Source organism: Prionailurus bengalensis, chromosome X (assembly GCF_016509475.1).
Source record: "Prionailurus bengalensis isolate Pbe53 chromosome X, Fcat_Pben_1.1_paternal_pri, whole genome shotgun sequence".
NCBI lineage: Eukaryota > Metazoa > Chordata > Mammalia > Carnivora > Felidae > Prionailurus > Prionailurus bengalensis.
The window spans coordinates 35,894,491-35,920,612 of record NC_057361.1 but is presented as its reverse complement, the minus strand read 5'-3'; the positions used below and the strand labels follow the sequence as shown (position 1 = coordinate 35,920,612).

The following is a 26,122-nucleotide window of genomic DNA, read 5'->3' as shown; positions in this document are numbered from 1 at the left end:
CTTTGGCTCAGGTCATGATCTCGTGGTCCTTGAGTTCGAGCCCCGTGTTGGGTTTTGTGCTACTAGCTTGGAGCCTGCTTTGGATTCTGTGTCTCCATCTCTGCCCCTGCCCTGCTCGCTCGCTCTCTCTCTCAAAAATGTTAAAAAAAAATTTTTTTAAGTAATCTCTGCACCCATTGTGGGACTTGAATGCACGACCCTGAGATTGAGTGTCACACGCTCTACCAACTGAGCCAGCCAGGTGCCTCTAAATAATAGTCTTAACGTGTCTAATTACAAAAGAAAAAATAAATAACTGTTTAGGGGGAAAAATTGGCAGATACCACCTTAAACAAAGCTAATGTCACCAGAAATGAGACATTGACATCCATGCGCCTCCTGACAGGGACAGGCTGAGATGGACCCACCACTTCTGTGGTATTCTTTCTGAAAACATATAACCTGAATTTCATCATGAGCAAATATCAAACTCAAGCTGAGGGACATTCTATAAAATAACTGTCCATTACACTTCAAAAACAAACTGTTCCAGATTAACGGAGCCTATGCAAACAGGAGAACTAAATGCATTGTGTGCTCCTGAATTGGATTCTGAGCCAATAGAAGGCTCTTAGTAGGACAGATGGTGTAATTTAACCAAACCACTGTTCCCACTGTTTGCAACCAAGAAACTGGCGAGGACACATCAAAGGTACAACCATAGGCCCAAGCAGACTTCCTGGGATTTAGCACTGTTATTTTAGAAAGCATTCACAACCCTTAGAACATGATAGTGTACTGAATGCTCATTCCCACAAACTTGGGAGTATTACCATCCCCATGATGTAGATTTAAAACTGATTCAGAGATTGAGGGATTTGCCCAAGATCGTTCAGCAATTAAATGGTGACATGGCAAACTGAATTCATCTGTAGGACGACCCTTGATGCATTTTAATCACAGTACTTCTTACTAACGGCCTTCTCCAACAACTCCGTTGTTCCAAGAAACCATTGCATAGTCATTCCGTGACAAAAAGGCTAGAAAGAAACTGCCTGAGCCTAAGGTTAGAAGGCCTGCTCACTGACCCCAGTTCCTATGTCCTTTGCAAATTGTTGGTTTGATCATCCATTAAAAAGTTCATGGCTTCTCCATTATTTGGTATCAATGAAAATGTATTCAGATTACCATTACTTCCAAACAGCATAGCCAAAGAAAAATCAGTTCTATATCATTCCTAATAGAATTAGGCCTTAAGCAGTACCTAACACATGTAGAATCTCAGATATTTTATAAACCTGGAATATTCTAATTACATAAAAGGTGATTGGGTTTTTTTTTTTTCCCCCGTCAGTAGTCTGTCACGAGTCTAGCTTTCCTGCCTCTCACACAAATCTCGACACTGTGATTTATGTTCCTGAACAAATTAGACTTAATTTAAGAGCAAATCATCAGCAACAGGTATAATAATCTTGGCAGAACATTTATTTTAATTAATTGCTTTCTGCCTAACAGACAGAAGGGTGCTGATGCCATCTACCCTATAAGGATTAGTGCAGTCATGTAATTTTTTTTCTCCCCTAGAACTTAGTCTCATCAGTTTTAAATTACAAAGGCATTGGTTTACCTCATTATAAAATCGTAATCTTCTATGGCAATGTTTATATAAGAAACTTGTGAAAGAAACATGGATTTTAACTACTCTGTAGCATTATACATTCCTGGCTCCCCAAACACAGGCCCTGTTGAGTTCTGTGGAGGTCAGTGTTCTGGGGCTAAGCAGCTGAAAACACCTTCACCCCCATAAACTTGCCAGGGAGTTAACAGTGGAGAATACACATGTGATTTTAGAACAGTGTCGTTTCTTTTCTTGGTGAAGTTATCAGCTTGACTGTTTATGGTTAAATGAGAGGCAAGAAGAAAACCTTCCTCTATGGACATTTAACGCTGTAACTGTTAAAGGCGTCTTGCATTAGGTGGTAGAAAACACACTAACTAGACTCCATCTTTTCCAACCTGCCAACTTCAGTGTTACTTAGAAATGATTTGATGATCTTTCCAAACAAGGGGCACAGAAACGTTTCACACTAAATCCAAGTAGGGTTCCCAGGGGCAGGGCAGCATAACTCTCCAACTCAAGTAATCTTGCTACATAATCATGAAATTTGAAATTCTATTAAGTCTTTTAAGAAATAAAATTATAACCTTTAAGACTTTATCTTAGTCCTTCCTATTTTGACTGCTTACTTATTCGTCTTTTGAATACCACAGGGAAATTTAAGCTTTTCCTACCTCTAGTATGAATTCACCACATATTCTGTATAAATTCAGTAACAAGAATGGTAATTCAGATGTCTTCCTTGTCTTGATACCGAATCTGAGACAGCGAGAATAAACAAATGTAAAAAAAAAAAACAAAAAAACAAAAAAACAAAAAACGAAACCGTTTGTATAACAAAACTGCCAGTTCTGATTAAAACCCTGTTTAGTTCGGCTTTTACAATACAAAATAGATTTAGTATTGAAATGACACAAATTTGGAATCATTAACTTTATTTGTCACTCTTTATAGACATTGGTCCACTTCTGCATGAAAAGTAGGGAGCATCTCCTTCCACTTAATATTCCAGAGAATGACGTCGTACCACAAACCATTAACAGTAACTTACACAGGGGGAAAAGTTACTAAAAGATTTTGTATTCAAGCCCCAAGATATCCCCCAAATATTGGTTTTTGTGGGTATAATTATAGGTAGCTATAACTCCACAAAGCTAGTTTCTTTTTAGATCAGTGTAGTATTTTTTAACACCCACACCATGACCTGCATCACCCAACTTTCAGGAGAGGTTAAAAAACAGCTATCCTCTGTCAATCAGATACAGTGCCCAATCTAAGTAACTGTGTAAGAAGCACTCTTATAGTTTAGGGCTACTTGAAGTTAAAAAGTTTCTATCTTGTTGCAGAGATATTTACATCAAATTAAGACATTTACACATAGTTCATAGGATGTAACAACTGAAATATTTTCACCTATCCTGTGTAAGGAAGTTATTAAACACTCATAAGTTTCTCTAATTCAGTGCATTTTCCCAACATAAATAACACAAGCTATTCTAAATGTTTTACATTTATTTCAGTGCACATTTCCAAATGTTAAATGGAATGAAATTATATTAAATGGTTATATCATATTTGAGCATATTATGGAATCTAATCACACAAATCAGTTCACATCAATATTATAATTCACTTTAAAAGAACATCACAGGCACACAGAACAAAAAAATTTTTTCTTTTTTATAAATTTAAAGTATACCATCTACTTTCAACTACACTAAAAGATTTAACAAAACAGCCAATTTCCAAACCCCTTTTCTAAGTCTGGCATAAGGAAAGTTCAATCCATTCGAATCTTCTGGTTTGTCATCCTATAAATAATGCTGTCATATCCAGGATCCATGTTCCAGATATTGTAAGAGGTGACAATCACAGCCAAGGCCAAGGCGATCATTATCCAAAGTACCATGTTGAAAACCACTGAATACTCAAGGTTATACTTATATGCAAGATTATAGGGGCTTGGTGGGTTCCTCTACAATGAAGAAAAGAAAGATATCAAAAGGGAAGAATTTTAAGATAGGAAATTATCCCAGTTTGGTAGCTATGATTCATTTATCTGATGATCACTTATTTCTAGGTGGAATCAAGACATGCTTATACTAGGAGGAACCAAGAAGGGGAGCTTTCTCAGAAAAGGTAAGCACATGGTCAGTGGAAGTATAAACCAGTCCAACTGCTTGAGAAAATGGGGCAACACCAGTAACCTTGAAAGTGTGAATATCCCATGATCTGGCAAGTCCACACCCTAAGAACCACTGCTGTATGTACCAAGAGACACGCACAAGGACATCCATTAACAGCACGGAAAATGCGGCACATCCACACGACGGAACCCACAGCAGGGAAGACTGAACTACAGCCTGTGTGACCCTTGGAAACAAGAATGAGCAGCAAACGATACAGCAAAATACAGATAGTGTGATTCCATTTATGTAAAATTCAAATACAGGCAAAACCAAACAACACTGCTTAAGGATAAATCCATTAAGTGGTCAAACCGTAAAGAAACAAGGGCATGATTAACGTATCAGGGCAGCAATTACCTGTAGATGGGGAGGGTAGAGAGAGAAGACGAGGTTCCTAGGAACAAATATTCCCTTCCGCTTTATACAGTATTAAAATGTTTTTCCTTAACTAGCACCACACACATTACATGTTTGTGCGCATGTTCATCCAGCTGGGGCTTGGTGGAGGTGGACTCTATTCCAGGCCTGTGCAAAGGCACCGTTTGGGAAACGGTTCATTCTGACTAGAGAACAAAAGGAGGGAAACCGCAGATGTGGCTCGAGGGAAAGTATGGAGAATCTGGCCTGGAGCCTATGGGCAAGGAAGAGGCACTGACCCGTTTCAAGCAGGAAGTGAGTGACAGGACCAGGTTTGTCTCGAGAGAGAAGAGATTGTAGCCCCACAGACCCAGCACCTGGTGTGCTGTAAGCACGCAAACGTTTCCTTAAACACTTCAAACTAAGAAAGCAAGCTAGTGATTTCCGTCGGGGGAGAGAGGGTGGGTACACACACATGGGGGGAGCCTAGAGAGGAGGCAAACGTTAAGGGATTTCACCCTCGAAGACCTTTCTTTTTTCGGGGTAAATGGGTTCCCTATCCCTGTGTACATCTCCCTGCATCTTCATATATTCACAGAGATCATCACGCACAGTCATCACCACAATCGAATTGTAGAACGTTCCCGTGACCGTAAAAAGAGCCTCAAGCTCAAGGCCTCATTTCCAGTGAGGTTGGCAAGACTGTCAGCACAGAGTTGAGGGGCAGACGCTGGACACAGACCACGGGTCTGGGCAGAATGGTGTTTATTCCCAGGAATGTTTGGTACCAGTCTCCCATCTCAAAGTGGTTTCGTCTATTAGTATTAACAGATAGGAAACTTTAAAAATTCAGGTTACATATGTAGAATGTTAATTCACAACCTTGTAGGTAAAGAAAATCCAACAACCACCACCTGGTTCTTGCTCCTCACCACGTGCATAATAATTTCAGAAACTACTTCCTAATAAACCCACTTTATCCATTATAAATTCAGCCTAACACCTCAGAGCCAATTCACCTCTACAAAACTGGTTTGTCAAACTCCCTAAACAAGGGTACCTTCTTCAAACTGGCACACTTCTCTTTGGAACTGCTTCACATAAAACTAGCGGGCCTGACGTGGACAATGTTGAAAGAATCTAGTATTTAAAGTCTCTGGTTACATTCAAATCTTCCTTTAAAAACAGTGTCCTGTGGGGTGCCTGGGTGGCTCGGGTCATGATCTCACAGTTTGTGAGTTTGAGCCCCACATCGGGCTCTGCAGTGTGGAGCCTGCTTGGGATTCTCTCTCCCTCTCTCTCTAAAAATAAACAAACTTAAAGTTCTTTTTTCTTGACTCCTTTATTTCTTTAAATTGTTCTGTAGCCTACACCCATATTCTTCTGAGGTTTTTGGTGGTCTAACGGACGCTTTGGTAGCTGCCTTGCACTCACGGTGGACTGGCTCCACCTGCTTTATGGTGTTCTGAGTTCACATCTGGGGACGCCCCCTCCACTGTGGCTCGTGGGGAGGGAATGTCCTACTGGAGGTTTTACACAGACTCCTGCTGGGCACCGCGGGTCTTTACCAGCCTGGGACCAGGGTTTGTATTAATTTCTTGGCCTGGGGCTTTCTGGAACTTGCAGGTAATAGAAATTTGAGCCGCACACCAACAGGAAGGTGGTCCTGTGGTTAAGAATTCCCTAAGAGACATTTCCATCCCCAAATATACCCCGACTACATAGGGCCCAAGCTGCCCTTCTGTCTCCTGCTGGTGGGCAGATGACGGTTTTCTGGTCTACCCTCTCCCTAAGAGCAGAGCCCTGATAGAGTCTCACAGTTTTATATGGAGGGGTCAGTTTCAAACCCCACCCTTTCAGGGAGCCAAGGGCCTTGTTTCCGGTCTCCTGGTAGCCCAACTGGAAATGTGCCTAGGGTAGCCTGCTTACTAGTTTCCAAGTACCTCTTCTTTATTTGCTCCTTAACAATTTCCCTGTCTTGAGAGCTAAGCTGTGCACTCAAAAAGCTGTTTATGTTTTATGAGTATTTCTAAGTGCTCTGCAGTGGAAAAATTGGATTGTCTAGCTTGCCATGCTGTCTTAAATCAGGTCCTCCAACTCCAATTACAGAATGAAACCACCTCAAACCAGGCACCTCTAGCTTACCTTGAACAGGCATTACCTCTGACCATCTTTAAGTGCCACACCGCACTCAGTAAAACTGAGCACGGTGGCGGCTGCAAATGGGTCCAAAAGGGAGTGTCTACAAATGACGGGGTAGCTAATTGCTCCACGCTATGAAGCCAACCGTTAATAACGGCCACACGACATTCAGGAGTATCCGCGATGCTACTCTCGTATAGGTGCATGTATAACATGTAAAGCACGTGTTTTGCTATGGCTGGCACTCTTGCCCAGGACCCTCTAAATGCTTAAAGCAAGATCCAGGCCAAAAACTTGTGGTACATTACCAGGAGTATACAGAGCAGATCGTAGCAAATGAGGGACTATGCCACACAGATGGCATACCTCCTGGAAAAGCAGACTCCACGTGCTGAATCCTGCCACTCCTTGCGACAGCAATATTTGAATTCTCTTACCGGCTTTGACACATTTATCCCGAACTCAAATTCTTGCTTTATCTGATTACAACCCCCAAATCCTGGCAAAACACGTATGTCTATGTGAATAAGCAACCTGTGTTTTCATTTAAATCGTTTTTCAGATTTCCTGACTGTTCTTCCATGTCTCCCACAGGTGATCTAGGACTTTGTGGGTTTTAACTTTATAGTTTTAAAACAGGAGCTAAAAATGTACTCACCTCTTGTTTTGCCTCAAGAATAGTCCTTGTCTTCCTCACAAGAGATGTGTCAAATGATCTGACGGTCACTAACTCTACCACAGCATTCCCACCGTAAAGGTTATACATGTCATCTGCAAACTGAAGAGGTACTGACATCACTATGAATCACAAACATGTATTTATTAAAATAATTTTAAAGCCCTGTGCACCTACAAGAACATCTGCCTATTGGCTAATGAAATACACTAGGTCTTAAAGGTTTGATTATGTTAAAATATTCAGAAAAGTTCACCTTCAACATATATTCAAATGTTCAAAATGAAATTAAGAAGAGACAAGTTGTTGGCATGTAAATTGGGGGAAGGGAAGTGGGAAAGGGAAATGAAAATCTTCCTAAGTGGTCTCTGGTTCATCACAAACACCTAGAAAGTTTAACTCACCGAAGACTTGCAGGGGAGCAACTCCAAGGGCAGAGAAAAACTAGCATTTATTACACATGTACCACACATCTACTCAGTGTCTGGGATTGTGCTAAGTGCTCTCCTTCGATGATTTCCATAGGGCTAATGGGGACAGAGTTTCAGTTAGGGAAGAAGAAAGTTCTGGCAGTGGACAGTGGTAACAGTTGCACAACAATGTAAACGTATTTAATGCTACAGAAACGGACACTTAAAAATGGTCCAAATGGCAGATCTTGTGCGTATTTCACCACAATAAAAAAAGAAAACAGTACTGTGCTGGAGTTAGTGATCTGCCAACATTATAGAGAGACCTCCTGGCGCACACCTCTGACCCACTCTACCCTGGGACATGAAAATGAGGGGTCCTCCAAGAAGGGGAAACTTCAATTAATGGTACTTCACTAAATGGATTTTTCCACTGAGAGGCTAAAAGTGAAATGGTCACACTCTAACTGCTCAGTAATTTACCTTTTGCAGAGCATCGACAAGAATCTTCGAAGCATCTCTGAATTGTTCAGAGTCTTCCCCATAATGTTTCCCAATTTCATCCAGACCTGCCAGCTCCAGCGAATATAAATCAGGAGAATGATCCTTGGCTAGATGCTTATGTCGAGACAACTTAGGAGAACAAACAAAAGGAAGTGGATAAAGTAATGTCAGACACAGCCACTTGAAGTTTTATACCTGACTAGGCTGAACAGAACCATACCAGTGTGCCACAACACACAGTCTACTAAAACGGTGGCAGACAGAATCAGTTGAAATGGGAGTTTCCGAGAAACCCAACACAAATCTCATTTTTAAGAGCAGTTTTAAGACTCCTTGAACATTTAATAAAAGCTCTTTAAAAAAACTCCTTAGTTAAAAAACCTCAGATAGGAGGGAATGTTCTGGCTAGCTCAGTCAGTAAAGCATGCAGTGCTTGATCGCAGGGTTGGGAGTTGGAGCTCCACATCGGGCCTACGCAGAGCTAACTTGAAATAAAAAAAACCTTAGATATGAGCCGGTGTATGAAAGAACAGATAGTTGGACCAGTTCGATCCCAAGAGAGCATGAGCCATCAGTGCTCAGAGGGCAGATACCTCCCAGATGCCCTCCTAGACCACCTGGGCTGACCCCTAGCAATACACCTCTAGACTCCCCAAACCAACCTGCTGAAAACTTTGGGCAATAAATTCAGAAGACAGTATACAGGTAAGTTTTCTTATTTCAGTAACAGGAGGATCTTTTCGAAATTATTCACACAGGGGAGCCTGGGTGGCTCAGTCAGTTAAGCGTCCAGCTCTTGATTTTGGTTCAGGTCGTGATTTTACAATTCGTTGAGTCTGAGCCCCTCATCGGGCTCTGCGCTAGCAGTGCAGAGCCTGCTTGGGATTCTCTCTCTTTGCCCCTCCCCTGCTCGCTCACTCTCTCTCAAAATAAATAAATTTCAAAAGTATTTAAAAAAAAATCACACACACACACACACACACACACACACACACACACACACAATATACTGCAGGGATATTTATTTCCTTCCTTGTGACAGCGTTATTAGTCCAAACTGTTATTTCTATTTGTTTTTTAAATTTTATTTTAGATAAAGCACGTGCATGCACGAGCAAGAGAGCGGGGAGAGATTCCTAAGCAAGCTCCACGCTCAGTGCAGAGCCCAACCCCATGATGGTGAGATCATGACCCGAGCCAAAATCAAGAGTCAGATGCTCAACAACGGAGTCATCCAGGCACCCCTGTTATTTCTATTTTGGACCCAAAGATAAAGATAGAGGAATCGGGTCTTAATGTCTCTCAAGAAATCAACAGCCCCGTCAGGACTACAGTGAGGGTGGCCTTACTCCCAGGCCTGTGTCCTTAGAAGATACACTCCCTGTCTCTCCCAAAAGCAAAAATGCAAAATAATTTCACTGTAACAAGAGAGGAGTTCAAAATTCCCAACACCACTGATTTCTCAATTTTCGTGCTATCATAACTCTAGGGCATACTTAATCAAACTTCAGTTGGTTTCACTATCATTCAAGGATTCTCAGGAAATGTCTTTTGGAACCAAAATAAATGAAACTGAAATACGAGAGTAACCTACTTACCAAACTTGAAATATCGTGTAGCACTTGCAATTCAGAAAGAAAGAGCAGATCAACCTGCAGAGAACCAAAGGAAATAAGCATTATTTTAAATCTGCACCAGAGATCTGCGTTTTGCCATTCATCACATAAGGAACAAGATACTACAAATGTTAAGCACAGTAAGTGACTTCATGCAACAAATGCCCTCCATTTGGCAGGTTCACTTCAATTGAAAATGCACATAAAAACATTATTTCCTAACAAAAAGGTGATGGTCATTCCCAGCGCAGGGACTACCACTCAACAGCTGTGTTTCTGATAAAGGCACGATAAAGCATCCAAAGTCTCAAGGGGCCTTCCCTCAGGGCATCACAATACTCTGACACGCTGCAGTGAGATCCCGCCAGCGGCCCCGCCTGCTCCCCTTCCTTGAACATGTTCCGCAGCAGAGCAGAAAAGATGGTGGCCCTGCTCAGCCACGGGAGGTGAAGAGGGGAGGCTGCCACAGAGGTGGCATGCCGCATGCTGAGGCTGATGGGAGTGAAGAGTGAGTGCCTCCCTCCACTATATTGCTGAGAATCAGGAAGAGGAGGCAACGCGTCAGAAATGGCAGTAACGAGTATCGGCCTCTACGTAACCAGATCAACACAGCTCCACCCATCGGGTGGTTTGTGTGACTTCTGGCCGTCTGCATTCACTGGTGGCAGCCCTCGCACGAGAACGCAATACTCATTTGCTCAACTCACAAAAAAGAGTCTGTCTAGTCAGGAGATTCGTTTAAAAATTACACTAAAGGAAAAAAAGAATCTACTCCAGCAGTCAATTTGTAAAACTTGTCATTTCCTAAAATTGCAAGTTTGCTCTCATGTCAGAGAGCATAAGGAATGGGAAATTAGTAATGATATTTATTCATTCAGTGACAGCACCACTTACTTCATTGTTCCTACTCAGAGAATTGAGGGGAAGTGAATTGAGAACAGAGTTTTCTTGAAACAGGCGATTGCGGAGCTGTCGTAATGTTACTGAGAGGTCTTCAAAAACCGAGTTCGCCTTCCCCACCATATACACTCTCTGCAAGAAGAATCCAAACTTTTGTTACAGTCGGCAGATTAATTCTAATATACAAAGTAAATACAAAATAGAATATAGGTTATATATACTATATATATACAGAGTATATACAATCTTTCATAAAAGTAGGTTTTTAAAAATTTATTTAGAAAGCGTGTGTATGGGAGGGGCAGAGAGAGGGAGAATCTCAAGCAGGCTCTATACTGTCAGCATGGAACCCAACACGGGGCTCGATCCCATGAATCGTGAGAACGTGACTTGAACCAAAATGGACACTAAACCGACTGGGCCACCCAGGCACCTCCATAAAAGTAGTTTTAAATTTTCATTACATAAGGAAACTTATTAAAATAATTTTTTTAAACATTTATTTATTTTTGAGAGAGAGAGAGAGAGAGACAAGGTACGAGCAGGGGAGGGGCAGAGAGAGGGAGACACAGAATCTGAAGTAAGGCTCCAGGCTCTAAGCTGTCAGCACAGAGCCCGATGCAGGGCCTGAACTCACGGGACTGTGAGATCACGATCTGAGCCAAAGTTGGAGGCTTAACCGGCTGAGCTATCCGGACGCCCCAAGGAAGCTTAGTTTTTAAAGCATCTTCAGTAAAAACTGTATCACTTACCTCCTCACTGGGAGCCAACTGCAAAACTACCGGAGTTTCTTCAGAAAATAAGGAGTGAATGGAATTTGCAACACTGTCAAGGCTAAAAGGAACTGCCTGAAATTTAAGAGTAAGACCTCAATTATCATTGGAACCCAAGGGGTAAGAAAAATCATTCAGCAACAAAGGAGCCTTAAAAGAAAACAAACAAAAACCCCATCATTTCCTATGTAAATTCAAAAGACCCCCATCATTTCGAAACATAAACAGCCTTTTGAGGGTGCAGACAAAACAGCCCTTAGTGGGCCAGGAGTATGTATCTCCCAATAAGCCTTAATGGGAAATAACTTGCCAACATGAAGGACACAACACTCTTGCACAAACTATCATTTTCTGGTCATAGGTCATGTATTTTAAGCAGGAAGTAATTTGGCTTCAATATGGATTAAGTGTGTCACAATGAATGTATATTCTACTAAAAGGTATTAACTTGTATGTAAGAGGAGGTCAGAAGAATTTAATTGAAAGAGAACTAGACTTCATTTTCCATTTCAAAATTTTTAAAATGCTGAATTTAGGGTTCATCTCCAGATAGAATGAAGACTCAGACAAGGCATAAAGTATGTCATAAGAATTTTGAAGCCTCTATCTTGGGACCACATCAAATTAAAAGAACCAATTGTAGCAAAATCTACTTTTTTCTTGAAATTGTTTTTACTAAAAGTATAACATACATGTAATAGTGCACAAATCTTGGGGTAACAGCTCGAGGAATATTTACAAATGGATATGCTCATAAAGCCCAGGCAGATCAAGACAGAACGCTATCAGAGCCCTAGAAGCCTCCCCATCCACTCTCTCCACGCCCAAGGGTAACCAAAATTGACTTCCATCCGCATAAATTTTTTAACCCCACGTTATTTTTAAAAATAAGTTACAGTAACATTTCCCCTCAAAAAATTATGCTATCCTCAATATTACTATAGTCAAACAGCACTATAATAGCATTTTTGTTTTTAATGGAGATTTCTTACAGTGATTGTTTTCCGGTAATTCCCTTTGCTAACATGGTATACAGGCAGAAAGAAATATGATTAATAAATCTTAGATGAAATCCCAGCATCAAAATGAAATTGATCAATTTCATGATACTGTAAAATAAAACCAACTTTTCCTCACTCAAGCTGTGTACTAATTCTTCGCAAAATTCTCTTAAAATAAGTTCTGGAGACACTGAAGAAGGAGCAAGTCACACTTGCAAATGCACACTGTCATGGTGCCCGAGGCGGCCCCGAGTGCTCTCCTCTTGCAGTCACACAGTTCACCTCAGGCTCTGGAGGGAACACAGGAGACGTGACACACTCTCCAGCCTCATTCCACCTTGTCAAATGGCACTTGTGTCAGGAAAGTGCCAGATTAAAGGTAACATATCCTTAGCAATCAAATTGGAGAAGCTAGAGTCAGATAAGAGCCAAACTGTAAAGGGAAAATCACACAGACCACTAAGCTCAGAAAGGAAAAGGCTCAGCTGCTTAAAATCTGGCTCGTTTTCTTCCACTGTATTAGAAGGATGTGTGTGTTTGTCCCGGAGAAAATGAAATTCCTGTATCTTTAGACTTGACATTCTAATGAGAACAGCTGGCTAATCAAGTAGAAGCTTCATTAAGGGGAATTCTAAGACATTCTGCTTTTGCAGGTTTTGTCCTCTGAGCCTTGGATTTCATTCACCACCTACTGCCAGGAAAAGTATTAGGAGCAGTCAGTCAGGGTCAGGCAATAACATGAGCTCTTTTTACAGCTTCTACTCATGTAAAATGAGGCTGGTCTGTTAAAAATGTTGAGTTTCAGATTGTATGTGATTTAAATTCTTAGTAGCATTTTGGATATTTAATAATTTTTTTTAAGTTTACTTATTTAGGGGCACCTGGGTGGCTCACTTGGTTAAGTGTTCGACTTCAGCTCAGGTCATGATCTCACTACTTGTGAGTTCGAGCCCGTGTTGGACTCTGTGCTGACAGCTCGGAGCCTGGAGCCTGATTTGGATTCTGTGTCTCCCTCCCTCCCTCACGCTCTTTCTCTCAAAAATAAATAAACATTAAAAAAAAATGTTTTACCATTTACTTACTATGAGATAGACAGAGAGAGAGAGAGAGAGAGAGAGAGAGAGAGAGAGAGAGAGAGATGAATGGGGGGATGGGGGAGAGGAAGAGGGCAAGTAAGAATCCCAAGCAGGCTCCATGCTGTCAGCACAGAGCCCAATGCTGGCTTGATTCCCACAACAAGATCATGACCTGAGCTGAAATCAAAAGTTGGATGCTCAACCAACTGAGCCACCCAGGCACCCCTATATATTTATTTTAAAAGGATCTTCCACAATGATTTTCACAGAAATTGCATACTTAATAATCTTACTATGATTAAAACCTTTTTAAAATCTGCCTCTTTTTTAATGTTTATTTTTGAGAGAGAGAGACAGAGACAGGGCATGAATGGGGAGGGGACAGAGAGAGAGAGAGAGAGAGAGAGACAGAATCTGAAGCAGGATCCAGGCTCTGAGCTTTTAGCACAGAGCCCGAATCAGGCTTGAACTCACAAACCACAAGATGATGACCTGAACTGAAGTTGGACTCTTAACTGACTGAGCCACCCAGGCACCCCTGCCTTTTTTTAATAGGCTCCATGCCTAGTGTGGAGCCCAATGCGAGGCTCAAACTCACAGCCCTGAGATCAAGATCTGAGTGGAGATCAAGAGTTGGATGCTTAACCGACTGAGCCACCCACGTGCCCCTAAATCTGCCTTTTGATTTTTATTGTTCCCTTTCTTCCATTTGTGCTGAGATTCTTCTGGTTTTTTAGCTCATTGATTTCCAATCGTTTAAACTAACATGTAGCATTTACGGCTATAAATTTTCCTTATCACTTTAGCTGCACCCCACTATTTTTTTTTTTTTCAACGTTTATTTATTTTGGGACAGAGAGAGACAGAGCATGAACGGGGGAGGGGCAGAGAGAGAGGGAGACACAGAATCAGAAACAGGCTCCAGGCTCTGAGCCATCAGCCCAGAGCCCGACGCGGGGCTCGAACTCATGGACCGCGAGATCGTGACCTGGCTGAAGTCGGACGCTTAACCGACTGCGTCACCCAGGCGCCCCATGCACCCCACTATTTTTTAATATACGGTACATTCACTGGTATTTAGTTCCAAATAATTTCAAAACTCCCACTGTGATTCTCTCTTCAACTCATGAATTATTTGGGAGCACATCTATTCCAACTAACTTTTCCTGTCGACTTAAGAAATTTTTTTTCAAGAGATATATAGAAAACCATATACAAAGTTTAGGGGTGCCAGGGTGGCTCAGTCTGTTAAGTGTCCGACTTCAGCTCAGGTCATGATCTCATCGTTCGTGAGTTTGAGCCCCGCGTCGGGCTCTGTGCTGACAGCTGGGAGCCTGGGGCCTGTGGCCTGCTTCAGATTCTGTGTCTCCCTCTCTCAGCCCCTCCTCCACTCATGCTCTGTCTCTCTCTCTCTCTCTCTCTCTCTCTCTCTCTCTCTCAAACATAAAATAAAATAAAGTAAAATAAAATAAAATAAAAAAAAGAAAGAAAGAAAATGAGGATTTACCTCTCCCACGTCTCCAACCACACAGCCCCATACATGCACTCCATTTCTCTATCTTCACCCTCCCAACAGTCATAACTTTCAATGGATCCATATCATTTCATTATTATGATGATTACACAATATTCTCAGCCTAGCCTTATACTAGACAATTACTGCTTTTCGGTTTTGCTCTTCTAGTCCCTAATGGCAATAGGAAATCTGCTATCTTTCTACTCTCATTCCTTTGTAATGACAATGTCTTTTCTGTGACAGCTTATATGATTTTCAGTGTGCTTTAAACCTGAGGAGTCATCTATTTTGTTTTTTATCACTTCCAAATACATTTTCATTTATTTATTATTTCTTACTGAACCGTAGTCGACACGCCATACTCGTTTGCAGGTGTACAGTGATTTGACATTTATATGCATTAGGAAACGATCACTATGGTAAGTCTAGTTACCATCTGTCACCAAAGTTATTACAATATTATTGACTGTATTCCCTCTGCTTTACCTCACATCCTTATGACGTGTTTCATAACTGTAAGTTTGTACCTCTTCATCCCCTTTACCTATTTCCTTCATCCCCCCTACCCTTCCAAATACATTTTTTTAAGTATTTTGAGAGAGAGCGAGTGAGCGCATGAGTGGGGGAGGGGTAGAGAGGGCGAGAGAGAGAATCCCAAGCAGGCTCTACAGTGCCAGCGTGGAGCCTGATGCGGGGCTTAAACTCACGAACCATGAGATCATGACCTGAGCCAAAACCAAGAGCTGGACGCTTAACTGACTGAGCCACCCAGATGCCCTCCAAATACATTTTTAAGGTATCGTTTTGTGGTTTTCAGATTTAAGTGCACTGTGGTCAGAGAGAGTGGTTTGATACTAATTATTACTTGTTGAGATTTGCCTCACGGTCTAGTACATAGCCCTTTGTAATCACGTCACGTGTGCTTTGGAAATACTAGACCACAGAAAGTCTGCAAAATTCCTCCCAAACCATCATATAGATCAGTCTTACAATGCCATGAAATTAGAAACTGAAAAATCAAAAATTACTTGAAAAGAACCCACACGTTAAACACTTCTAAATAACTCATGGGTTAAAGAAATCACAATATAAATTATGAAATATTTAGAAGTGAATATCAATGAATGCATCACCTATCAAAAGCATCATCTAACTGTGTCATAGTTTGTATCCCTTCCTTTAACTCCTTCACAATGTTAACGTATGTATTTTCAAATGTCTTTGAGATTGGTCAATTATCTGTAGCTCTAGGGATTAATTTGGTTTGTGGCACGTGCTGACTCTCTCATGACATTTTTTTTTCTTGCAAGGGCTTTGTAAATTCAACTCATTTTCAATTTTTTTTTTTTTAACCAAACCAGCCCCGGGCTGTGGAAGTTCCATATGCGGTGGGTCATGGGAATTTGGAGCACAGCACTCTGCACAGCACAAGCCTGTAGTTCTGATTTCTCTTGGGAGACTCTTTGGGTCCCACCACCGAGAGCGGTAAGCCAGCCCCTCTATGGCAGCCCTGGGGCAGTTGGGGCTTTAGCAGTCCTCCTTCTGAGGACGAGACAGCACTCTACAGCCCCTGGCTTTCTGCAAGGAACATAACTCCAGCTTCAGCTCTTGCTCACCGCTGTGGCGTTTGAGTTTCCCATTCCTATCTGGCAGCTAGGTGTATTTCTTCCTTGTCTGAAAGTTCAGTTACGCACATAAAAGCATTTTGGTGACTTCTACGTGCCAGCAGTGGAAGGAGGGTCTCTCACGACAGCTCAGCCAGCCATACTGCCTGAAGAGCCAGTGGAGGAAAGAGTGAAGCAGCAAAATAGCCTCCAGTCTCCTTCTTACACAAAAATCAGGTAAAATTCGGAAGGGAAAGTGACAAGACAATGCTCGAGAAAATGTAGACAAGAGAAGTGTGCTTAGAACACAATTCATAACGACGGCTGACAAGATTAAAAATGCATGCCTTTAATTTTTTATAATAAATACTCACATTCTCCAGAGGGTATGAAATGACACTGCCTGGGGGTAGAGCGAGTTTGTCTACTCCCTTCACCAACACCAGAACAGTAGCCCGAGGACGATGGAACAGGTTACCCACCGCAAGTCCTGGCCAAGAAAGGTCCTAAACATTGGAAAGCATGAAACGGTGCTTAATTATTAAGTCCAGAAACCATTTCCTCAGTAACATCTACTGAGCAGAGCCAAGGGGTTCTGGGATGACACTGGCAATGAAAATTCACAGGGAGAGCCAAGGTTTCGTTTAAGGCAGCAGCTGTAATCTAATGGAGGATACAGATTTCAAGCTCCTTCGTGCTCGTGCACTTCTATGGATCTGAGATGACAAAGTCAGTCATCTCACACCTTTTTGTGGAAGAAAACAGACAAGTAAACAAAATGCAGGTACTTTTCAAATTCCAGATTACAAACTATTCTCTTCATATAAACACGGACGTTTTCTTCCCCCACATCATCACTTGCCCTTATCTACAGCATGGCTTCTCTTTCACAGGGACGCAGCAAAACTATCACCAAAAGTCTTCTCTATAGACTAAGCTCTTCATAAAAAAAATTCCTGCTGGAAGTAACCCATATTAATTTACTAATAATTATTTCTAAGGGTTATTTTGACAGCCATTTTAGTCGATTTTAAGTTTGTAAAGAATTAGGTACAAAGTTCATCCTTAAACGTAAACAACCAGTCCCGGCCACACAGGGAGCTCAGGGGCTCCACCCACAGGCCCAGTAGAGAGTAGCTCCCAAGCGTGGCTTCTGGTTTCAAGGGCACTCAGCACCTAGGAGGAAAGTTCCTTTGAGTAACTGATGATATCTAGAGGCCACATCAAAAGCACCAGATTTATGAAGTGGGAAGAGATAATGACAGCAAGACAGAGCAAACTGCATCTCCTATCTTCTAGCCCTTAACTTTAGATCTCTCACACTGACAGGATCTAGGCCCCCTCCACTACATCATGTAAGCAGCCAGTTACTCAACAGGTTATGGCTTCATTGTGGGAAACCAAGGTCCTAGGCTATCCCACAGCTACTGACCACACTATCTTCTTAAACTCAGGCAAGATGCACATGCATTTTATCATTCATAATAAACTGCGGTAGGCTGAACGTTTGTGCCCCCCCCTCCCCCCCCCCCCACCGCCCGACACACACACACAAATTCAGGTTGAAAGCTATTCCCCAATGTGGTAGTATTAGGGACAGACCTCAGGGACCTGATTAGGTCATGAGGACGCAGCCCTCATGGTGGGGTTAGTGCCTTATAGGCTTCCCCCCGCCAATCTGAGGACATGAAAAGAAGCCAGGGGTCTGCAAACTCGAAGAGGGCCCTCACAAAGAATCCCACCGGGCTGGCACCCTGATCTTGGACTTCTAGCCCTCAGAACTGTGAGAAATAAATGTTTGTTGTTTCTATACGCCACCCAGTCTATGGCATTTTGTAATAGCCCGAACTAAGATAAAAAAATATATCGTGTACTGAAAAATAGGTACAACTATACATCCTATGAATTGGACAGAGGCATTCTCTCATATACAAAGAACACCACTACTCTGAAGAATTACATGGTTAATGACTTATGATGATTGGGTTTCATAAGCAAGCTTATAGCACATCTCTAAATCTCCCCAACTACAAATGAGCTTTTTTACTTCTCTAATCTGTACCCGATATACCTATGTTTGCTTGTTGCTTTCTTGGGCTATTAGCAGAAATCAGCAAAAATACTTTCAGAATTAGCTCCCAATATCTTTTTTTTAAATACACATACTTCTTTAACAGAGAAGCCCATGGACAATGCAGCCACGTCTGGGATTCGCTCTCCTGGTATAGGCCAATTTCCATCTCGGAAAACAACAGACCCTGGTGATCTTAATATACTAAACTCGTTCCCCAAAACACCTGGAAGAAAACAGATTAATAAATGAATGATCAACATCATAAATCTTTTGCACCCACGTTGAAAATTATTAAATATAGAACATGTTTCCCCATTCTTGACTTAGCATACTATATATTATTAGACAAAATACTGAATCAAAAACATCAAATTATTTTTCAAAGTACTGCTCTCAGAACCTAAGTCGATACATTCTGCTCTAACAGAGGCACAGTTATGAAACAGGATTCTCCTAATGATCTACCTGCCTTCCTACAGGTAGCCCTTAAACAGGGGGGCATGTGGTACTTCGGCAAGAATTAGAAATCAATGGCATTTCTCCAGCATTTAAAAATGCAAACAAAACCCTGGCACAGACTAAAAAGGAAGAAACTTGAAATCCCTATTATTATGTCTGCCCTCAACCCTGTCTTCAAAACGCAAACTCATAAAATTCCTAGTCTTTCACTCTGAAACTTTAGCAAGTTCGCCTATCTTAGGATGGAGATCTTTCTTTACATCCCATAAGCAAATAAGGACTGTCAGACACTGGGCAGAGGCAGTCAGAATATGAACACGTCATATGAACCAGACAGAATATGAACACATCAGACTTCAGAAGCAAAGTAGTCTAAGAAAGAGTATTTCCGATGGGTGTATCAAGAGGCTGAGGAAAGGTATTCTGTAATAATAAAGCCCACTAGTCTAGCTAGGGAGCCTGGGATTAACAGGCGAAGGATGAGAATAAAGGGACTATTTGATAAGCCCTCCGGGGGCTAAGGATGAGGTCTTTGGCCTCTTCAGCCATTTTGTGTTAACCCATGATGTCTAGCTTACACAAGAACATGTAACTAATGGAAACTTTCAGATTCCTATGAAAAGATTAGCTCCAAGTCCAAAACAAATCTTAGCCATGCTTACCTCGTATGAGAAAATTAGACTTTAATAAAGCATCACTGTTATTCTCTTGACCTCAGGAAAGTATCACTTATGGGGTATGGGAATAAAGTTGGAAGCAACAATAAATGTTTTGGTGTTGCAGTACTGACAGTAAATAAAAGGCCTCAGGATGGTGCTGATACAACATGAAGAGTTATGAGTTTCAATTCAGCGCAGCCGCCAGAGCAGGAATTTCCAAAATGTTCTAGCCGAAGGCAGGCAAAAAAAATTAGCAGAATGGGATGGCTGTCTGTAACTGATGGACACCTTGGTTCACTCAAGTAGTGGTTACTCCAAACACTAAGGAAAATGGGGCAGCAAGAGACCTATACTTTCCAAGTACCATACACATATTTGGGTCTGGAGACAGTCCTGTTCTACAATATGACCCTAATCACTCAACCCTGGCAAAGAAAGCTATATGGAATGACTTTGCCCCTCAACGTTGTTGTTGTTGTTTTTTGTTAATGTTTACTTATTTTTGAGAGAGAGCGAGAACCAGGGTAGGGGGGAGGTGGGGGCAGAGAGAGAGGGAGACAGAGGATCCGAAGCAGGCTCTGTACTGACAGCAGGGAGCCCGATGCAGGGCTCGAACTCACGAACCATGAGATCACAACCTGCAGTCGGACAGACGCTTAACCGACTGAGCCACCCAGGCGCCCCTGCCCCCAACACTGTAGACAGATCCCCCACTTCTGTGCCTGTACAACAGTCCTTCAGAAGTCTTGAGCTTTAGAAAACCTTATGCTGTGGCTCCCAGACTGAGAAACTCTACCAGAATATAACCAGGGAGGGAGGACACCACCTCAACTTACAAACCCTACATTTGCCAGCAGTCATCTCCACTGTGCCAACATTCCAGTCCCCTGAAAAGTCCTTCCTTGTACTGAACTGAAATGAGCTTCCCAGCTTCTTGCAACTTACTTTATCACCCCGACTCAGTCTTAACAGATAACCTCACCTCCAGTTTCAAGAGAAAACCGAGGAATCCCTCCCACTGCCTGCTTCCTCTCCCTACCACAAATTTATCTGCACCAGCTCCTAGCCTTCTCTCCTCTCCCTCCAGATGTTGGCAGGGACGTCCCTCCAAGAGTCTGACATTATCCTGGCATTCAGCCTTCTTAGGGACCTTCATCTGCTCACTTATTAGTCATTCAATGTTTATTACGCCACTATTCTGGGAAGACAACCGATCAGGAGTCAGGCGGCTATGTGGTTGTAAGCATAAAAAGCTGGCCCTGCTGAATATAAGCTCCACGAGGGCAGGGATTTCAGTTTGTCTTGTTCACACAATATCCCCAAGAGTGGGAGAACAGTGCTGGACACATTGGTGCTCAAGAAATAGTTGCCGAGTTAATAAAAGCCACACCTTGCACTACCAACTTCCCCTTTTCAACTGGCTCTTTCATTTCAGCATAAAAATGCACTTAGAGTGCTCCCATTCTAAAATTACAACCACAAAAAACCCTCCTTTGGGCCTACCAGCCTCTGCTTCCCTTCAGAGGAAGAATCCTAGAAGAGTAATTAACCACCATTTGCTTCTCTACTTCATCTCACATTACTACCTAAACTCCCCCATGCCACTGAAACCACTCACCAAACCCAAAAGACAATTCTCAGCCCTTAATTCATTTAACTTCTCAAAGCACCTGATACTGAGCAACTCCCTCCTTAAAAATCTTCCTGCCTTGACCCTCATGAAGTCCGGGCTACTGTTTTTTTCCCCAGTCCTTCTGGGACTTGGTCTCTTTCTCTTCCATCCTTTAAAACAGTGATGTCCTAACTTTTTAGATTTCAACTGTTTCAGTACAAAATCTGAAAGTAGCCCCAATATACACATAAAGTACACACGTGAGGACAGACTATACATTGATAATACATTACAAAACACACAAAAATAGAAATGTTTTAAAATGTTTATTTGAGAGAGAGAAAGAGCAGGAGCAGGGGAGGGACAGAGAGGGAGAAAGAGAGAATCCCAAGCAGGCTCCACACTGTCAGGTCACAGCCTGACACAAATCTCAATCTCACAAACTGTGAGATCATGTCCTGAGCCGAAATCAAGAGTTGGACACTTCGTCGACTGAGCCATCCAGGAACCCCCAAAACAGAAATTTTTTTAAGAGGATGAGGTAACTGTGTAATATTCTTCCCAATTCAACCATGAGAAAACATCAAACTCAAATGGAGGGACATTCTATGAAATATTGGACCATTAGTATTAAAAAAAAAACAACAACGGGGAGTCTAGGTGGCTCAGTTGGTTAAGTGTCCAACTCTCCATTTCAGCTCACCTCATGATTTCCGGGTATCCTGAGTTCAAGCCCCGCACTGAACTCTGACAGTAGAGCGTCTGCTTGGGATTCTTTCTCTTCCCCCTCCCCAGCTCACGCTGTTTCGGTCTCTCTCAAAATAAATAGATATACTTAAAAAAAAAAAACCAACAACACAGGAGATTAAAATGGACGTTCTAGTACCCTCTTCTGGCATCCCAAGAGACCCCTCATTTGAGATCTGAGGGCTCCATTCTTGACCCTCCCCGCTTTCCTATTCTATATCCCTGTCCCTGGCTGAGCCCAGCTACTCCTCAGGCTGCAAACACTACAACACCGATGGCTCCCAGATTCTTCCCTTGAGCCCGAGACCCACAGACCCAACAGTCAGCTGAGCAGTTCCTTCTAAGTCCCACGGGCCCTTCAAACTCAATAGGTTCCAAACTGAACTGACCGTCTTTTCACAGGCTCCTTCAGTATTCTCTATCTCAAAGGATGACACCGCCTTTCATGCAGCTGCTCAAACAGGTCTTTAAATCCTTCCTCAGCACCACAGCCAATCAACTGCCAAATTCTGTGGATTTTTTTCTTCTTATCTCATATATCCCTTCCCCTCCAGGTCCATTTGCACACTCCAGGTCCTTACCGGGTTTGCTAGAACTGGCCGCCTTATGACCTGTCACACCATTCTCTGAGCCAGCCTTTCTAGAACCTTTTCAAAATAAGGGTGTGCTCATTCACCCACCAGTTTAATCACCTTCACTTGCTGCCCAGAGCTTTGGAGACAACCCAAAACATAACACCCAAGGAACTTCACCAAACTTACTTCTTCTGGGATGTCCCCAACTTAACTCTTATACATTCAAGCCCCACCAAACTACTGGTTCTTTTGCACTCACATCTCTGTGCTTACACATGCCTTTCTGTCTAAACTGCCTTTTGCCCCCACCCCAACCTTTCACATATTTGCCCCCCTCTCCCCCCAGGGAAATTTCCCTCAGCTTCCCCATTCTGGGAGAGAGGGTAAGTATCCTTCCCTCTAGAACTCCCACCATACTATGCTGTGATCAATGAACGGTGGATGGAATCAGTAAGAGAAAAAATAAATAGGGGCCCCTGAGTGGCTCAGTTAAGCATCTGACTCTTGGTTTCGGCTCAGTTCATGAGTTCAAGCCCCACACCGGGCTCCACTCTCAAAGTGCAGAGCCTGCTTGGTATTCTCGCTCTCCCCCTCTCTTTGCCGCTCTCCCAACTGAGCTCTCTCCCCTCCTCAAAATAAGTAAATAAGCTTTCAGAAAAAAATAATACATAGGTCCTACTTTTGACCTCTGGGGCATCACTGACCACATCACACCCCTCTTCTACAGGACACTCCTTCAAATTCCACGTGTTTGCCCTTGGCCTTTCCTCTCCAGGCTAAACACCTGAATTTTTTCAAACACCCCTCATGACATGGTATTGATAACCCTAGTTCCCTTCCTCTAGTCTCTCTCCAGTTTAGTTAACACCATTTTAAAGGACTTCTATTTTTTCTCAAATAGAGAAGCCCAATCTCTTAAAGATGTTTTCCACTAAATCACATTTAGTCATTGTGGAAAATAGTAATTTAACTTCACATGACAAGACCAAGCAATGCAGAGCTGACAAGATCTGATTCTTAGTCTGTATGAACTAGACTATTCTAGTTAGGAAAGCATGTTCAAACCATGTACAGAAGCAATTACTTTGCCTCAGACCAAAAACAAACAAAAAACACCTGAACTTCACTGAATCAAAATAGTATCAGTCACAACATTAAAAGATGGAATTTCGGGGTGCCTGGATGGCTCAGACAGTTGAGCGCCGACTTTGGCTCAGGTCATGATCTCACCGCTGGTGAGTCTGAGCCCCGCGTCAGGCTCTGTGCTGACAGCTCGGAGACTAGAGCCTGCTTTGGATTCTGTGTCTCCCTCTCTCTCTGCCCCTCTCCAACTCATGCTCTTCTTCTCTCAAAAATAAACGTTAAAAAAAAAAAAGACGGAATTTCAACAGACACTCAGTTAAATCCCAGTATCAAAGGGAAGATTCTGAAATTTCAAAAACTGTGGGTGCCTGGGTGGCTCAGTCGGTTAGGCAGCCGACTTCAGCTCAGGTCATGATCTCGCACTTCCCGAGTTCGAGCCCCACGTCCGGCTCTGTGCTGACTGATCAGAGCCTGGAGCCTGCTTCGGTTTCTGTGTCTCACCCTCTGTCTGTCCCTCCCGTGCTTGCCCTCTCTCAAAAGTAAATTAAAACATTAAAAAAATTTTTTTAAAGAATTAATTTCAAAAACTGAATTAAAAACATCCCTCAAAGTAACTTTACTAGGAGTGCCTGGCTGGCTCAGTCAATTAAGTGTCTGACTCGATTTCAGTTCAGGTCATGATCTCATGGTTCGTGAGACTGAGCCCTGTGTTGGGCTCAGCACAGAGCTTGCTTGGGCTCTCTCCCTCTCTCTGCCTCTCTCCCGCTCATGCACACACGCGCACTCTTTCTCTCTCAAAAGAAATAAACAACCCTTAAGAAAAAAGTAACAGATAGATCAGGATGAATTTTCCAGGGCCAGGAGCAGAAACGAAAGGAACAAGACAACCCTAAAACTTGGGGGTATGAAAATAAGTATAGCTATCATCAACACACCACCCTGAGCACACCTCCAGGGATGGCCAAGACCTACAGATTTCAAGAACATCAGTGGTCTATACCCTCATGCAGAATTAAACCACCATTCCAAAAGTGGGTCGGGTCAACCCAGCACCTCACAAAGATTTTTAACCTACAGGTTTAAAAAAAATTTTTTTTTTCAACGTTTATTTATTTTTGGGACAGAGAGAGACAGAGCATGAACGGGGGAGGGGCAGAGAGAGAGGGAGACACAGAATCAGAAACAGGCTCCAGGCTCTGAGCCATCAGCCCAGAGCCTGACGCGGGGCTCGAACTCACGGACCGCGAGATCGTGACCTGGCTGAAGTCGGACGCTTAACCGACTGCGCCACCCAGGCGCCCCTCTACAGGTTTTAGGCACACTGGGGAACAGAGCCCCATTTCTCTAAGTTGTTCTCAACTTGGCCTCTTGTTTGCCACTGTCTGAGCCCCCAGGCCCCATCATTCCCACGCAGTAGCAGCATTTCCATTACCTGCACCACAACACACATAATGGAAAAGACCCACACTTTGAAGCCAGCTGTCGTGGGTTCAGTTCCAGCTTTGCTGCCTACTACTTGCATGGTGTTGGGTTATTTATTTAGGCTTGACCACCCTGTAAAGCGAGGACGATGTCCTCTTTAAGAACTGCTATAAAATTAAATGAATTCCATGATACACAGAAAGACGCCAAACATTAGCTGACTTGCTGAATACAAGAGAACCTAGGTTCTACCCTGAAAGCTACCATTTACCTGACATGTGACCCTAAGAACGTGACTCACATCTTAGTTTCCAAATCCTTAAAATGGAGAACCCTGACAAACTATTGAGAGGTACTCTGAATTTGCCTTTAGAAAGAATCCTATAGAAACAATTACTCCGCCTCCAACTTTTGTATCCTGAAACACGTTAAGGGAAGAGAGGGGATTTCATCAATTACTGATGACAACCGCTAGAAAGGAAGACGGCAGAAAAATGCCAAGAAACGCAGCATCTGATGGCAGCTAAGAAGTCTGCCTTCCCTTTCTCGCAGAGGGCTGCAGTTCCACAGTTAATTGGGAAATGCATCCCCGTGCTTCCGGAGCCGGAAAAGACCCGCGGCAGGACCAGCGGACGCGCCTTCCTGGAAGAGGCGGCGGGCGGAGGCCGGCTCAGGTGCCCCCAACACGGCCCGGCCCGGCCCGGCTCCGCCCCGGCGGCCCTCCAGACTGCGCCGCCACAGGTCGGTCCGAAGAGAAGGTCGAGGGGGAGGCGGCTGGGGCGAGGCCGCCTCCGGTTGCCCGCACTGCGGCACCCACCCCGCTGCCGCCCACCTGAGGCCGCCCCCGACCCCCGAGGCTCACGGACACCCCGAGCGCGCCCCGGTCCTCACCCGCCGCCAACAAGGACAGGAGCACCACGAGCACAGCCATGGTTCTGCGGCGGCCGCAGCAGTGCAGGGCGGCACGGACCCGGCCGGCTGAACGCGAGCGACCACCGCAGCGGGAGGGGGTGACGCTCTCTGGCTCGTCCCGACTGCCTGAGACCGCCCCGTCGTCGCCTCCGCTGGGACGGCTGGCGCTTTCTCCACCAATCGCCAGCTACGTCGCGGCTTGCGGGAGAGACGTAGGC

At 43.3% G+C, this 26,122-nt stretch overlaps 1 protein-coding gene across 3 annotated transcripts; it reads right to left on the bottom strand.

The window, feature by feature from the left end:
• Window positions 1-2,515: 2,515 nt before the first annotated feature.
• On the bottom strand, window positions 2,516-26,122 carry ATP6AP2 (ATPase H+ transporting accessory protein 2). 3 transcript variants are annotated; one of them, XM_043571409.1, is made up of 9 exons: window positions 25,884-26,122; window positions 18,528-18,658; window positions 16,736-16,867; window positions 11,144-11,239; window positions 10,386-10,523; window positions 9,474-9,527; window positions 7,855-8,004; window positions 6,944-7,063; window positions 2,516-3,572 (listed from the first exon to the last, which is right to left on the bottom strand). In XM_043571409.1, exons 1-9 carry the CDS (start codon window positions 25,921-25,923, stop codon window positions 3,378-3,380), a joined length of 1,056 nt encoding a protein of 351 aa, XP_043427344.1. In that variant the 5' UTR covers window positions 25,924-26,122; the 3' UTR covers window positions 2,516-3,377. The 3 variants fall into 3 exon arrangements, with proteins under 3 accessions (XP_043427344.1, XP_043427345.1, XP_043427346.1); XM_043571411.1 differs by lacking the exon at window positions 2,516-3,572 and adding an exon at window positions 4,929-4,958 and having other exon boundaries at window positions 25,884-26,043; XM_043571410.1 differs by lacking the exon at window positions 25,884-26,122 and having other exon boundaries at window positions 18,528-18,710.